The following is a 16,149-nucleotide window of genomic DNA, read 5'->3' as shown; positions in this document are numbered from 1 at the left end:
CAAGCTAACATATACAATGCTTAGACTTTATTCCTATCCCCAGCCCTATGTCCATTTCCCCAAACACTGACAGGTGTGCTCACCCCACAATGTCTCCTGAGACTGACTGTTCAGGGTGACCCACGGGTGCTTGGGTGGACCTGCTTGGACTTGTAAGTATTCATGACTGTGCTTGCTCCAACAGAACCCCTGGGTGTAGCTCATCTTGACACTCTCCTTGACGGGAGGGGTGCTGGGCTTAGAAGAAGCACTATTCCTCTCGTGCACCAATAACTACTACCATTTTACTGGGTGCTTACTGTGTCCCAGGCACTGAATGGCAAACTTTCCGTATGAAGCTTCTCAGTCTCATGACAAAGTCTTCTCTTAACAAATGAGGAAACTTGGGCTTAGGCAGGGGAAGTGACTTGCCAGTAGGCAGAGTGGGAATTGGAGGGTAAGGATCTGAACTCAGGTTTGTGTGGTTCCATGGTGACCTGTCAATTAAAGTCTATCATCTAACCTGTGAGAGTTCAGTGGCTTTGTGATCCTGGGCAAAGTCACTTATCCTGTTTGAACTTCAGCTCATTTTCAAGTTGGGGAACATGAAAGCGCACCTCCATCACGCTCTTGTGAGGGAGAGAGATGAGGCATGCAGCAAGGACTCCTAAGTGTTTGCTACTGGTGTGAATATGATTATCGCTAAGCACAAGCTCTTTGAAGACTAGAAGGATATCTGATTAGCCCTTTCCATACCCCTAGCTGCCCCTCCCCAAGTCCTTGGCAGAGTAAATGTCTAGTGCTCTGGGAAAGAAGGAGAAAGAGTGTGAGGGCCAGCACACCTGGATCGCCAGGTGGGGCTTGCTCCTGCCGCATATTCTCATGGCCTCTGCAGAGGTTGGGGATCACCTGGCTGGAGCTTGTCACTGGACTCCCTGGGGTGGTTCCAGAACACTCTAGTAGTGCTCCTCGCATCTCTGTTGAGTCTGAGGCCATTCCCAGCCCTCAGAGACTCTGCTTTCCTAAAGCTATCCTGGCATCCTCCCTGTACAGCAGTTGGCAGGACAGGCTCTGGCGAGAGGGGCCAGCTGGAGATGTGGCCTCATATCCATTGCCATGTTTGCTACTCACATCCGATAGCAGGCAGGATGGACGTGACTCCCATCTTACAGAGGAGGAAACTGAGGCGCAGCAAAATGAGGGGACATGTCCAAAGTTAGTGAGCCTAGGATGGAGGTCTCCAAACACTCAGAAAAGGGCTCTTTTAATTAACTAATTAACTGCTCATCCTAAAAATCTTTCAAGGAAACGGGCAGCTGCATAAATTTATAGACTAACTAGCAAATAAAGGCACTGCTAATTATTATTGATGGCAGGGCATTCTAGAGAGGGTCTCAGCCAAGTCGGCCCTGCTGATTGCCTCATCCCTGACCCTGACCAGAGCTAGCTAATTGCAGGAAGTTGCATTCATTCAGAAGCTGGGGTAAAGGCAACAGTAATGAGTTCCCTCTTGGAGTCTGGTGCATGCAGGAATGAGTCACGCTGGATGAGAACAATTGACTGTTCTGTAATCACCTCCAGCAGCTCCTGCTCAACACCCAACAGGGCCGCAGAAGAGCCTTTCCAGGTATAATGAGGCTGGGCAGGAGGAGACGGATGAGAATTCACAGGGTCTCACCAGGGCAGTTTGGCTTACAATCTGTCTTAGCCCCGAGCCCCAGGCAGGTGGGACTTCACAAAGAGATGATTCCTGCAAGTGCCAAGTCTCCTAAAGTTCAAGGGCAGGAAGTCATTTGCATCCCAGATGGGAGGAAGAGAAGCAGTGGGTTGGCCTCCAGCCTGCAGGAGCCCTGGCCTGGGGGCAGTGGGCACACAGACACTGGCCTCTCTAGCCCTTGAAGGGGGCTAATTCTTCCTTCTACTGAGGAACAATGACCAGGTAGGCAGCTGGGGTGAGGAAAAGGAACATGGGACTCTCGTTAGGCCCATATACAATGTATACAACCTTTCCTTTGGCAAACACACAGACACAGACAGACAGACACACACACACACTCTCTCTCTCTCACACATATCCCCTCCTTGCTCCTACTTCCCTTTATTTTCTCCATAAGGGTGTGCTTCCTGACTCAGTCCATGGAGTCCACATTGTGGAGCATTTTAGAAACCAGTGTATTCATTTCCCCTGCACACTTATCCTTTACAGATGAAGGAACTGGGACCCTGAGAGAGAAAGCCACCTGCCCAAAGTCACAGTAGCGAAACTGGGACCAGGGTCAGAAGGCCCCACTAATGGCTCTGGTGTGGGCAGTTCAATTCTGCTTCCATCTCCTGATCACTTGACTGTGTAAGATTTTTAATCCCAACCAACTATTCTCTCCTACCCAAAGCCCAAAACCGAGGGCACTCCATTTTTCTGTGGAAGCGATGGCCAGAGCTCACACCAATGAAGGTAAATTAGAAAGGAGACCTTCAGGAGGAACTGACTTCTTTCTCTTTCAAAGATGTCACTAGAGGGGCACCGGGGTGGCTCAGTGGGTTGAAGCCTCTGCCTTTGGCTTAGGTTGGCTCAGGTTGTGATCCCAGGGTCCCGGGATTGAGCCCCGCATCAGGCTCTCTGCTCATCAGGGAGCCTGCTTCCTCCTCTCTCTCTCTCTGCCTGCCTCTCTGCCTATCTGTCAAATAAATAAATAATATCTTCAAAAGAAAAAAAAAGATGTCACTAGAATTCATTTTTACTCAATTTCACCTGCACTAGGGAGGAGGAAGAAGGAACCAGGCAGAGTTTTGTTCTACCCGCGACAAACTTGCCCACAAAAGTCCCTAGGCAAAGCCACACTTTCACATCATGAGCACGGCTTCCTTGTAGATCAGTGGGTCTCCCCTTGGCAGCATACTAGCCTCAACTAGACCAAACATATCAGTGTCTCTGGAAAGCGGGGGTGGGGCCCAGGCATTAGTGTTTGCAAAGCTGCCCAGGTGATTCCAAGGCACAGTCCAAGTTGAGCACCACCCCCTTCTTACTCAGTGTGAGGCCACTGACCAGCAGCACTGACATCACCTAGAACTTGTTGCAAAGGCAGACGCTTGGGCCCCACCCCCTTCGACCGGATCAGAATCTGCAAGGTCAGAAGGCCCACTGCCCCTCCATACACTCACTAAAGTGCGGCCAGCACCAGCAGGAGCTACCTTCTACGGCCTATCTCTCCACCTGGTCACAATTTTGCAAGGCAGGTGTTCCATCCCAAAGGTGAGGAAACCGATTCAGAGAGAGGTTAACTCACTGGCCCAAGGTCACACAGTCGGTGATAGAGGACAGCCAGGATGTGACCCCAGTCTGGTTCCAAAGACCATGGTCTATACTGTACCAACCACTTCCTATAGCACAGCAAAATACATGGCCACAGGGGATTCCTCCTCCCACACCCCGCCCCCATGAATGCTTGGGTCCTCAGACCTGCTGGGCACGCCCCGCCTTTGAACAAGATTCCACTTCCAGTGTCAAGTTCCCTAACCTCATAAAAACCAGCATAATTCATGAGAAACCACAAACAGTAAACACGCGGGGGAAAGGTTCACTCTCCCTAGTAATCAGCGAAATGCAAATTAGAACAACAACATTGAGGAGCCATTTTCTACTGATATAATTAGCAAAAAACAAAAAAAAAAAAAGAAAGAAAGAAGAAAGAAAAGAAAAAAGGATGTTAGCAAAGTTGTTTTGAAATAGGTACATTCATACATGGCTGTTGGCAGTATAGATTTATATAACCCTTGAGGAAAGTAATATGGCAACATCCATCAAGAGCCATAAATATATTATGCCCACTGACCCTGGGAATTCACCCTAAGGAAATAATTCAATAGGAGAGGAAAAGCTGTTTGTAGGAAGATGCTTATTGCAACATTTGCTGTGAACATTGGAAACAACTCAATACTCAGCAGTAAGGGATGGTTGAGTAAACTGGGGGGAGAGGGGGTACGGCAACTCCTGCAGGGGTATGTAGCTATTTAAAATGATAATTAAGAACCCCAGGCAGCAAATGTGGGTGAAAGCAAGTAGAATGCAAAACTGTGTGTGTGTGTGTGTGTGTGTGTGTACTGTTGTTATTACGATGTAAAACACCATGTGCATTGAATTTAGACAGGGAGGAGCTGGACGCAAAGACAACTGGTGTTACATGGGGAGGGGACAATGGAAAGACCCTCTCCTTCTATTCCATCCACAATTACAGAAACCGGGGAACTGGCCCTTCGAGAACGGCCTGGGGGCTCTGGGGTCAGAAGTCCTATCTCTGAGAACAGAAACTCGCATCCTTCATCCCTGGGCAAAGGGTCACATTCCCAGAGTCTCCACTCTTGTGTGGGGTGGGAAGCCTGGGGCCATGGGAGATCCTTCCCATCTTACCATGAAGCCTGGGGCACATGTGCAGCTCCCGGTGATGCTGTGGCAGTCGGCGCCGTTCTGACAGGTGCAAGGCAGCTGGCAGCCGTTGCCGTAGTAGCCAGCGGGGCAGGACTCGTTGCAGTGCTGGCCAGACCAGCCTGGCTGGCAGGTGCACGCTCCAGTGACTGGGTGGCAGCTGAGCAGATGAGAGAAGAAAGAAAGGACAGTCTGGCTGGGGAGCCAGCCCCGTCCCACCCTCTGCCCATCCCAGCTCTGGTCGCCAGGGTAGCAGGATCGAAGGGCCTGAGGTTAAATTGCTTATTGCCTTGTCAGAAGGTGCCAAAGTCACATGGCCTTAATGGCCCCAAGAAACTAGGGCTCATGGTAATTATATAATTTGCCTCAAGTCACATAGCAAGGAAGCAACAAAATTGGGATTATGACACAAGTCTTCTGATTCCCAAAGAAGTGCTCTTTCTAACATAAGTACACAGAGTCCAAAGAAGAAGGCAGCCTTCTTCAGTCCCTTCTCTAGGACTAGTGCCTTCTCTAGCCCTTCTCTAGAAATGCAGAGCCTTGTACCCAGGGCAGATGCCTGGTGTGAGGGCAGGCACAAGTCCGCTACAGTGAGACCCAGTGGTTCTGCATATTGTAGATATTCTGCAGACATTTGCTAAGGTAAAATGAGACCTCAGGGCAAATGGGGCCTCCCACCTCTGGCAATGTCTACACTGGAGAGAATACCTTCCAACTGGGCTTTGCTAGTGCTTTTTCAGAGCGAGTGTGATCGTCTCCACTCCCTCTCTGTCTAGGCCAGAGGCAGGGGCTGCCCGGCATGACCCTTAGAGAGTAGGGCAACCCCTGCCTAGCAGAGGTGTGATCCAACAGCTGCTATCCATTCACGATCAGAAGTGATGCCGGTGTGGACCGGGTGCTTCTCAGCGCTTCTGTGGCCAGGGTAAACGCCCAATGGCCCCAGCTACGGTGTCTGAAATCCATCATTACATTTGCTCAGAGCCCACCCTTTCCCTGGGCTGCTCCCAACTACACCAGGGCAGGGGTATTAAAGTCGGTGCATTCCTGGGATGTCTGAGACTCTTCTAATGGCAATTTGGCTTGAAGACTCCCAATCTTGCCAGTCTTTCTTAGAACTGTGATACAGACTAAGGCTTTCCACCCAGCCTTCCTTCCTTCCCTCCCTCTCCTCCACACGGTGAGACCTACACCACAGTCTGATGTTTTCCTAGCTGCCCCAGTACCCCCCTCATTTCCCCTCAAAGCTATCTCCCTAGTCAATCTCTTGCACATGGGGAGAACCCATGGAGAACACTCCAGAGAAGATGCTGGATGGTAGAGACAAGCCAATCTTCCTAGATTCCCTGTGTCACCCGCCTCTCAGCTCTGGGGCCCAGCTAAGGTATAGGATCAAAAGCAGCTTGCTCTGGGCTGGCAGGGGAGCCTGGGTACAAGTCTTGGTTCTATTAAATTCCACAAGGACACAGGCTTCATCTCCCTGGGTCACTGGTGGACCCCCAGTGCCTGGCTTGTATTCACTTTCCAGTTAAGTATCTGGGAGTGAACAGTACTTTCGCTACGAGTAATTATTGTCTGTGTCTATTGACTTGCTTATCATCTGTCTCCCCGACCAGGAGGCAGCTCCAAGGGGAAGGCCTTTTGTCTATTTCACCTTTCTCTGTATTGTACCCCAGGGCCCCGCAGAGTCCCTGGCACATTGGAGATGCTCAGTACATATCTGGCAAATGAATTAATGAACACACTAATTGTGTGAAGCCCAGCCAAGCTCTCTTCCGGGAGCCCTGGTTTTCTCACAGAAAATGAGGGATGGATGGGAGCAGACAGTTCCTGAACAGTAAGTGCAAGTAGCTAATAATCATTTTGGAAAATGTTTAGTCTCGTTAATTACCAAGTCAAACTAACAACTGGATATCACTTTTTCTCTATCAAAATAGTAAAGTTTGTTATTTTTTTTTTTAAGAGACAATACTCAATGCTGATAAAGGGCTCTGGAAAACTATTTGGGGTTATGTATCAAGAGTTCTAAAAATATTCAGACCCTTTGGTCTTAGAATTCCATTTCTAAGATTCTATTCTAAGGAAATAATGAGAGTTGTGGGGAAAGATTTGTGCACAGAAATGTTCCCTAAAGCATTATTTATAACAGTGCAAGAAATTTAAACAATAATGTGACCAGGCTAGAAAAGCACCAGGCACTTCACACATATTTCTAATCTTCAGATAAGCCTGCAAGTTGGGCACGAGAGCCTCTATTTTACAGATGGGGGACTTGGAGGTTATGTGACTTGCCCAAGGTCAAACAGCTAAGTCAGTGGCAGCGGGGAATCAAGCCCAGGTCTGTTTGATGGCCTCATGTCGCCCCTGACAACAAAGGGCTCGTTAAATGAATTATGACAGTTCATATGAAGGGATGTCAGAGAAGTACTCAAATGTTTTCCAGACTTGTTAGTGACAGAAGGTGAAGTGAATTAAGCAAGTTATATACAAAGTCATGATCTAAAATATGGGGAAAAGATATATAGATAGATAGATATAGGTACAGATATAAATATAGATAGATACAGATATAAATAGAGATACCTATACCTATCTATCTATATATACATCTTGACATAGATGAAGAACAAACAAGTCACAACAAAATGGTTTTGGGGCTCATCTCTGGGTTGAGAAATTAAGAGGGATTCAAAACTTTTTCTTAAATTTCTATGTATTCTTGAACTTCCCCAAACTGAGCCTCTGTTATAAACAGACGTAGAGCAAGAAAAACTGTAAATAGGCAGAAAAGAAGAATCATGTAGGGGGATGAGGGCTTGAAGACTTCCTGACTTTCCTGGCTCCAGACAAACTCCTCCTTGAGCCCCATACTGTGAGGGGGAAACAGTAGGTTGTATGGGTGCTCTGGGCAGGGGCGGCCCCCACGTGGTGGCCCTGACCTTTAGCCAGACAGACAGCCACGCCGCTCTGTCTCAACAGTCTGAGCCATCCCCTTCTTGGATCCAACCTTCCAGGGGCCTCCCCTGGGGTTAGAGGGACTGCCTCAGGGACAGTCCTGGAGACAGACACACGTGGATCTAGCAAAGGGACCCAGCAGCTTTGGCTGCAGCCATCAGCTCCTCCCAGCCCCCGCGATGCCAGAAGGGTCTCAGGCAGGCTTCTGCTCTTCCCATCACTGGATTCTCTCGCCGCAGGCGCTGGCTCTCACAGGGACCACCACCCTGGGAGAAGCCTACCAGGCACGTGCCGGCGGGCAAACACTGACTTCTCAGTGCTCCTGCAGTGCCTGCTTGCTGTCTCAGCCACCAGTGTTTTGGCTGCTCAGGGCTGTGCTCTGTGCCAAATTTAGTTTCCACTCTGAGAACCAGAAAGCTCGAAATGGATTCTGAAATCCCTTCTTTCTCCCTCCCTGAAATTCTATGTAAAAAACCCAGATTTCTAGTTTCTTAATTTGATTGCTTATCATTTATTATAAAACCTCTGAAATCCCTTTGAAGCGAGTGCACGCAGCGAGGGCTGGTGGAGCAGTTTATGACTCAGAACTGGGCACCTTCCTCACATCTGATCTCTCCAGGCATCCCCTGCTCCCCGCTCCCCTCTGCCCTGTGGGGAAAGAGCCATTCCCTTTGGTCCCACAGTGAGCAAGTGACTGCTGGTGAGGCTCAGGCAGAAGTCATAAACGGTGGTGTGCAGGCTGGCTCAGTTTGCTCTAGGTTTGGTTTTTTCTTTCTTTTCCTTGCCTTTCTGCCATTTCCCCCAGATATAGATTAATCACAAGTTAATAGGAGCCAAAAGCGGAACAATATAGGCATCTTTTCAGGGTGGATTTTTCTGTCTTTTTTTTTTTCCTTCTTTTTTTTGGCTGCTCTGAGATTTCTATCAGTGCTGCATCTGTTGGCTAAATAAAATCTTTCAAAGGTAATATACCCTCGTGGCTGCTAGAATTCATCCATGACAATCCAATTGTGGAGGAGACATGACAGAGGCCTGAGACACAGGCACCCTCTCTCTCAAGGTTATTCCTTTACGAAGGAGGCTCGTTCCTTTGTGGGTGCCACAGAGCATTTATAAAGAGAAGGAAGTGATGGGGGGCTCTCACCAGCCACTTCTTCCTTCCCCAGGCACATGGATTCAGCCTCTTTGAAGCAGCCTCTCGGCGGGGGGGGGGGGGGCAACCAGCAGACAGAGGCTGGGGCTTGACAAGTAGGGTTTCCTATGGTTGGGGGCTGAGAGCACTTTGTCTCCCTAGGATAGACACTCTAGGCCTTGCAAACCATCTTGGAGCAGCTCTGTCGTAAGCTCTCTTGGAAGCCAGGGCAGAGAGGAGGCTAGGCTTCTAGAAGGGGATCCCACACCCCATCTCTCAGGGTGTTGGGTGGAAGCTTCACCTTCAAAGACCACAAGAGAACTTCTATCTCCACTGGGCTGATGAAAGGGATGGACAGACTGGGAAACTGAGATACTTAGAGGACACGTGCACCTATCAGGACATTTGCTCAGACAGAAGTAGTTCTGAAGGCAGGACTCAGGTGTCCCAGACCCCAGCCAGGAGAGCTTAACTTCCTCAAGATTAGGAATCAGACAGTCCTCCCTCTACTTTTCTTGGTTCCCAAGAGAAGGCTCTGTAATGAGACAAAGGCTCATGAAGGGAGGTGCTCTCTGTGGCCATGAGGACAAAGCCAGGGGCTGCATTAGAGAGTTCAATCAGGCCACAGGCTCTCAACCGTGGACTACGTTGCCTCTCCCATCCGCACCCAGGAAATAGTCTCGCCTGTCAGAACTTGGGGGGCTGGTTCTTGCCACTGGTGCCTCGTAGGGAGAGGCCAGGGATGCTGCTGAAACCCCTGTAATGCACATGACAGTCCCCACAGCAAAGGACTGTCTATCCCCAAAAGTCAACAGAGGCCACGTTGAGAAAGTCTGACTTAGACTGAATGAAAACATGTGAGTGTCATGGGTTCAGTCACTGGACCAATGTGCCAATCACTAAAAATAAATACATAAATAATAAATAAGACATTAGCTTGGGAGCAGAACCATCTAGAGGAGTAGGCTGATTCAGAGGAATTCCATGATTCTTCTCACAGAGGATCTGCTTTGTGCCAGGCCCTGTGCCAGGCTGAGGCCACAGAGGGGGACTGGCTAGGCCTCTCCTGCCCTCCAAGAGCCTGTGCTGTGACACAGCTGTGTCATGCAGACACCGAGGGGCCTGGCCTCGAGCCCTAGATCCTAAGAAACGCTACCGACTCCCAGTCCCTGTGACAGGACACGTGTTAAAGACAGTAAAGCAAACAATCATCAATATTGGATGGGCTGAGATTAGCAGCAGAGAAGAGGGAGTCCTTCCAGATTAATAATGCATCGAGGACTCCTTCAGAGGAGGAATAAATTATGCAGGGCACGGCTGCTCAGGCACAGGAGGAAAACAATAGCTCTTTAATTTGGGGGTGGTTGGATCTCTGTGGCAGGGATTCTCCCTGCACTGGACCTTGCTTCCTGGCTCTGGGAGAGTCTTCCCTTGGCTGCTAGCAGGGGTGGGGGCTCCTGCTGCAGTTCTCTACCTGTGCAACAGGCTGAGGCAGCTGCCCAGCCTCTGCCCAGCTGTAGGGATTCCCTGTCTCGAGAGCCTTAGAGCTCTCACCCTGTCCTCAAGATCCAGCCCAGGTGCCACCTCCTCCAAGAAGACTTCCCTGATCACCACAGCAGTTTCCTCTGGTGCTTTCTACACACAACCCTGGTCACAGTCACTTGGGCACATGTCGGGACCCAGCGGAGCCAGTGACACAGAGCCACTGATTCTAAGATGCACTTTCTCCTACACTTCACATCTCAGATACTGGGTGTGCTGTACAATCAATGGTACATCATGGTTCAGCTGGTTGCATTCTCCTGTCTTAGTAGTCCATAAAACAGAGCTCTGCCTCACTACTGGTACGGTCTTGTATTTTGCAGAACCGAGGTAGAAGGGGCTCAGTGTGTATGAGTGCTCCAGGCCCGAGTTCCTGAGGGCTGGACTGGAGCTGAGGGACTCTTTTTCCTCTTTGTGGCCCAGCCCTACAGGTGCTCGGTGCTTGCTGAATGGATGACTGAGGGAATGAGTGCTTGGGTCATAGATGAGCCTGCTCTGCTGGCCCCGGAGCCCCTCTCAACAGCCTCTTTCCCAGCCCTCCACCTTGCAGGTGGCACTAACCCTAGCCACTCAGCTCCGGGGACTGAGAACCACGGACAGACTCCACCTAAGCCATAACACTAGCAGTGACCAGAGGCTCTTGGGGGGATTTGTGAAGAATCAAAGGTTGGAAACGAAGAAGGGGGCTGAGGCCAAGTCCTGGCCATCCCACCAACAGGGTTGCAAGGAAGAGGCATCTCTAGTTTGCAAATGGCAGCAATACCCCCCACCCAGAGCTGCCAGTCCTCCCCAGGCTGTCCTGCAGGTCCGAGGGGAGAAGGGAGACTCCCCCACCCTTCGCCACCCAGATAAGAGGCAGCCACATAAAGGGCCGTGAAGGCCTTCTCTGGGGCCAACAGTCTCCTTTATTACCAGAGGGTGGTGCTAACTGGTGCACGGAGAGGAAGTGAAGAGATGCAGAAGAGGGGGTCCGGGGGCAGCTCTGGCTCTTCTGTTCCCCAGACTCAGGCTCCTCTGGAAGCAGCCCCTGGGGCTGGCTTCAGGTGAGGTGAGGCAGCCCTGAGCTCTGTCCCTCCTGCTCCTCCACCCTAGCTGGGGCCTGCTGGGACAGTCCTCTTTGGGCCCCAGGAGAGCCCTACTGGTCTTTAAGGTCCCTTCCAGTACAGACCTTCTGTGGTTCGAGCCTCTGCTTCTGTCCTGGTAGTCTTGTCTCCGGGCCTCTGGGGGTTGGGAAATGGCTCAGCTAGATATAGAGCAGGTGGAGGGGACATTTCTCAGGGACAATGCCCCCAGAGCCTGTGGCATGAGAGTCTAGCCATCCCAGCTCTGCGGGACTCTGCGGCTCCATCCTCCACCCCACCCAAAGGATCCCCAAACTCCCTCCTGTCTCCTTCATGACGGGTCTCAGCTTGGCCCACTTTCAGAGCTGGCAGCTGGGTATGGCAGATAGACGCAGGTGACTTGGGTCCTGGCCCTGGCTCTCTGTGTGGCCTTGCCTTCCCCTTCTTTTCAGCAAAGTGGCTAGTCAGCAAAGGTGACTGCTCAGGTCCCAGCTCTTTCGCTGCCCTGCCTGGGTGACCAGGCTGGAGGCGGGGGTCTGTGCCCTGAGAAGCCCCCTCTCCACCAGGGCCTGCCCACCCAAGCGTCCCCGGGCTCCCTGGACCCCAGCTCGTACCTAATGGTGTTTTCGGTGTGACAGGGGCAAGGCAAGGTGCAGCCTGGGCCGTGTAGCCCCTCGGGGCACAGCCGCTCCTGGCAGCGCGGGCCTTTGTAGCCAGGCTCACACTCGCAGGCGCCGGTGGTTGGGGAGCACTGGCCCCCGTTGTGGCAGTCACAGCGCTGTGAGCACTGGAAGCCAAAGGTCCCGAAGGGGCATTCCTCCTGGCACCTGAAAGACAACAGAGCGGGACTGAGGCTGTGCCCCCTTCCCTCCCCTTCCAGATGCAGCCAGCATGCGCCCTCTGCCTCCAGGCCCGGGCCTGCTCTGCTGCATGCCACCCCAGCCTCCCCTGCCCCCTTCTCATCCCCCAGGAAGCACTGACAGTTCAGGCCCCCAGTCAGGTCCCTGCTTCGTGCCCAGTCCCCTCCTCGGGCCCCTGGCCCTGAGTTCATACTGTCATATTTCATTGCTTCTAAGACTGAAATGTGGTTTTTATTTCATTTTTTGATTGCAGTAAAATATGCGCAACATAAAATTTACCCTTTCAACTGCGTTTCAGTGGCACTAAGGACACTCGCATTTTGAGCAATCATAACCACCAACTCCAGAACTTTTCATCTTCCCAAGCTGAAGTGTCTGTACCCATTAAACAATAAACCTTATGTTTGCCAACTACATTTGGGCATCTCTGCCATGGATTCTGTCTTACAGCTGACGGCACGTCATCGTTTAATTATCAGTGTTTTCATTCTTAGCAGTAGGTAGGACAGCTCATCTTCCCATCGGTGGCATCTTGGTTCGTGAAACGTGGTCCTTTCATTTCTACCGTTTCTGGGTTTTTTTTTTCCCTACTCTTTGGGGCGGATGTCCAGTCTCCCTTGGTCAGACTGGACACGTGTCTCCTCCACAGTGCGGAACCTTCCTGAGTACAAGAGGAACCCTCCTTCACTGGATGGGAGAATCCCCCACAACAGCAGCAATGATTTCCTCTTCCTCCGACACGGGGCAGGGAGAGGGGTGTCCAAAGCAGAGGCTGAGCCTCGCCCATCACCCGGTGAGCACGCCCCCACCCAAGGAGGACTGAGCTCCTTTTGTGTCAGTAGTTTGCCTGCTCCTCTGAGCTCCCAGCGTACCCACCATCGTTCCACTCACTGCCCCACAGCCCCTGGTTGTGGGTCCTCTGTGGAGGAGCATGGCCCCCACTGCTGACCGCCTGACACCCTGCACTCCAGACTGGAGATATCCCCCAGGGGTGCAGAATCACTGCCCCATGCCTGGATCCTGAAGGTCAGGGGGACACCTGGAGGCATCCAGGGTAAAAGAGGTGGGCGGCTCCTGCATCCCAGAGACTTGGGAAATGGCCTTGGGGATTTGCATGACCCACATCCCGGCCCAGCTCCTGTGGGGCTGGCAGGTCAGTCCTGACATTTGCTTTCTCATCGTAAAATGGGATGATGATGACTAAAGCCCATCAGGTTGTTTGAGGATGAAACGAGATAAGGTGTGTAAATGTTTGGAGAGGTGTCCCACGCGTGGTAGGGGCTCAGGAAGAAATGTTAGTTACGATGAATGTTCTTATTAATTCTGTTTTCTGAAGTTCCCAGAACAGAGGCCATCCGACCTTCTGCCTCAGGTGCTGGCATAAAAAGGCTCGCAGGGAAGAATTCCAAATGTTAACCCCGGAGAAGACTTGAGGAATTTGTAAGTGTTCTGTCATCTAGACAACCATTTTCCAGTTTGCCATGCCTTCCACAATGACGGTGAGGAGGGGAGCTATAAAAGGTGCTTAAAAAAAAAAAAAATAGAACATAGCCCCAACTTCTTTATTAAATCTTGGAGAGTCACGACTTGGAGCCAGGGCTGTTCTCCCCAGCTGGGCTGGGATAGCTGTGTCTGGGGGCCCTCAGGCGCTGCTCATGAGGGTGATGGTGTGGCCAGGCCCCAGCGATGCTGTAGAGCTGGGTGGTGAATGTCTGAGGCCCAGGGGGGCTGGGGTGTCAGGCCCGAGTCTTGGCAACTCTGCACCAGGTGCCTGTCTGTCTTCTCTTTGTCACCTTGTGCCCACGATGACAGGGAGAGGAGGAGAGTGACTGGGGTCTAAACTTGAGGGCTTCCCCAAAGAAGATGCCACCCATTGTCCCCTCACAGAGTCACTGTGGCAAAAGGAGGGATGTGGCAGAATGGAGGGGCAGCAGATGAGGGATGAGGATGGCCACAGACTGGGGCAGTGGCCAGAGAGGGGCTCCCAGCTCAGCAGGCCCTGAGGCCTGGCCCTGGGTCCCTGAAGCAGAGGGTATGCCCATCACCCTCACTCTGGAATTGAGGGGGCTGGGATTCGGAGAGCTGAGGTGCGTCCCAAGCTCAAATGGCTGACATGACCCGAGGTTGTTGCCCAGCAGACCTTGCAACATTTTAGCCAGTCCAAGATTCCATTTGGGAAGGAGAACAGAAAACAGAGGGAGGAAGGGAGAAGTAGGAGGAGGTTGTCCGTAGAAGAGAGAGAAGGTAGAAGACAGGAAGGAGGAGGAGGAGGAGGAGGAGGAGAAGGAGGAGAAGGAGGAGGGGTGAGGGAAAGAAGGAAACTGAGGCAGAAGGGCAGGGCACAAAGCATTGGAGGGCTGGAAAATCACGATCTGAATTGCCAGCTCCTCTTCAGCCTCAGAATGGATTTTCCCAGAAGTCCCTCAGTTTGGTTCTCCTCAGATATCTCAGACACCAGGGCAAGAAACCTAAGCCAGGAGACTCTCCTGACAACTCCCCGCTTTCACTGGAACATTCCTGCTCTCTGCCACCCAGCAGGACTGTGCAGAGGCCCGGCCAGCGAACTCCCCTTGAAGGGCACTCCCCCACCTGCCATATTTAGGAAGTGACTGACTGCATAGCTGCAAAGAAAGAATCTGGAAATGAAATATTGACAACCTAATCCATTTACATAATCAGCCTCTTTTTTTTTTTCTACTCACAATTTAAACAACTTATTTATTTAGAGATCAAGCAATGACTGCTAATGAATTTTCCACAAAGCATGCTAATAACGGGGCCCGTGGAACAGAAGGGTAATCACAGCAGGAATTAGTTTTCTACTTAAACATCCTTCCTTTGCAACGTATCAATCTAACGTGTCTGATAGTGCCATTAACAACCAGATCCATTGCTCAATTAAATTACAAAATGAGCTGCAAAGCCCTCGTTACGTTTCATGTTTAATTTGCACTGGATTCTGCCTATCCAGGGAGGCCCGCATTATTACACCCACTCAACTTTAATATGCTTTCAATGATTTGGGGAGGGTTAATGCAGCTGTCACCTACAAAATTAATGGAGGCAATTTTATAAAATATTAAACACTAGGCGGCCTGTTGAGGTGGGAAACCCACATGCTACCTGGCTCTCCCCCTGAACTCTACAGCTGATGAGTGAAGTTTGCTCGCAGGGCCCCAAGCGTTTGGGATTTCTCTCTGCCCCAGGATCACGGGCCAGCCCCAACAAGAAGAGGGATTCGGATTACTTTTCTGTTGGTTACCTCTTAGCAGCGAACACCAAGAAAGCCAATGATATAGGGTCTATGGGTGCTGGGTTCAGCCAACCGGATGTCCAGACCCGCTTGTCTCTAGCAACAAGTGGGCTGGATTACCTCTCATGAGCAAGTGGACTGAAACAAACGGCCCTGTTCTGGTTGTAGGGTCTTCTGGCTCCTGACCCTACCAGTGCACTTCCTTACTGGGGTGCGGGTGAGGATGAGAAGGTGAACTCAGTGCTTCAGTCTCCTCTCCTAGCCACTTCCCCCAGAGGACCCTCTCTGACAGAAGTCAGAGAGGATCTCTGGATGCCATGCCCCATGTTCTAAAGCTGGGAAGCTCATGGAGATGAACACTAGCTCACAGAGAGATCAGATCTGGCTCGAAAGACTTCAGGCTAGAGGTAAACAGACCTAAGGCAAAAAAATGGAAAACTGCTTTTCTGGACATGACCGGGGATTTGGGGCTGACTCCAGTGACAGTTTGGAGGAGCCTGGTTACATTGTCACAGCCAGAAGGATCAATAAGTTGACTCAGCCTCGATCCCTCCTTGCTGATGTTATCTGGGCAGGGAAAGCAGGAGGATGGCAAAAAAAAATATTCCTCTTGCCTCACTTTGGGCAGAATAAAAAAAAAAAAACTCCAGGGCCAGAGATGCAACATGGATCTCACAGAAACAGAGAAGGGGTTGTGAGAGCCTTGCCCCCACTGCTCCTTGCTCTTCTAGAAAAGACGCATGTAGTTGAGGCTTGGCCCGGTCCTGTCTGAGGCAGATGCCCTCTTCCAGCTCTGAATTCACTCACCATTCAGCACGCTCGCTGTTGCTTCTCTGTCTTCCACAGCACCCACCCTACCATTGTGGCTTCCCTCTCCCTGCCACAGCGAATGTGCGCGGGAATTCCGCAGTTCTGTGTTTTGTGGGCTATCCAGTCTGCAAGGCTGATTT

At 51.2% G+C, this 16,149-nt stretch overlaps 1 protein-coding gene across 9 annotated transcripts in view; it reads right to left on the bottom strand.

The window, feature by feature from the left end:
- MEGF11 (multiple EGF like domains 11) overlaps positions 1–16,149 on the bottom strand; it is a 342,570-nt gene that overhangs the window by 51,614 nt on the left and 274,807 nt on the right. For all 9 annotated transcript variants that reach the window (XM_032864652.1, XM_032864653.1, XM_032864658.1 and 6 more), the window contains exons 9-10: positions 11,701–11,913; positions 4,385–4,559 (exon numbers count right to left, since the gene is read on the bottom strand). In XM_032864652.1, the coding sequence (XP_032720543.1) occupies positions 4,385–4,559; positions 11,701–11,913 (388 nt within the window). The remainder of the gene's footprint in view (positions 1–4,384; positions 4,560–11,700; positions 11,914–16,149) is intronic.

This window comes from Lontra canadensis, unplaced genomic scaffold (assembly GCF_010015895.1).
Source record: "Lontra canadensis isolate GAN:19392208 unplaced genomic scaffold, GSC_riverotter_1.0 scaffold28, whole genome shotgun sequence".
Taxonomy (NCBI): domain Eukaryota; kingdom Metazoa; phylum Chordata; class Mammalia; order Carnivora; family Mustelidae; genus Lontra; species Lontra canadensis.
Note: the sequence above shows the minus strand (reverse complement) of the source record. Positions and strands in the feature narration are given on the sequence as shown.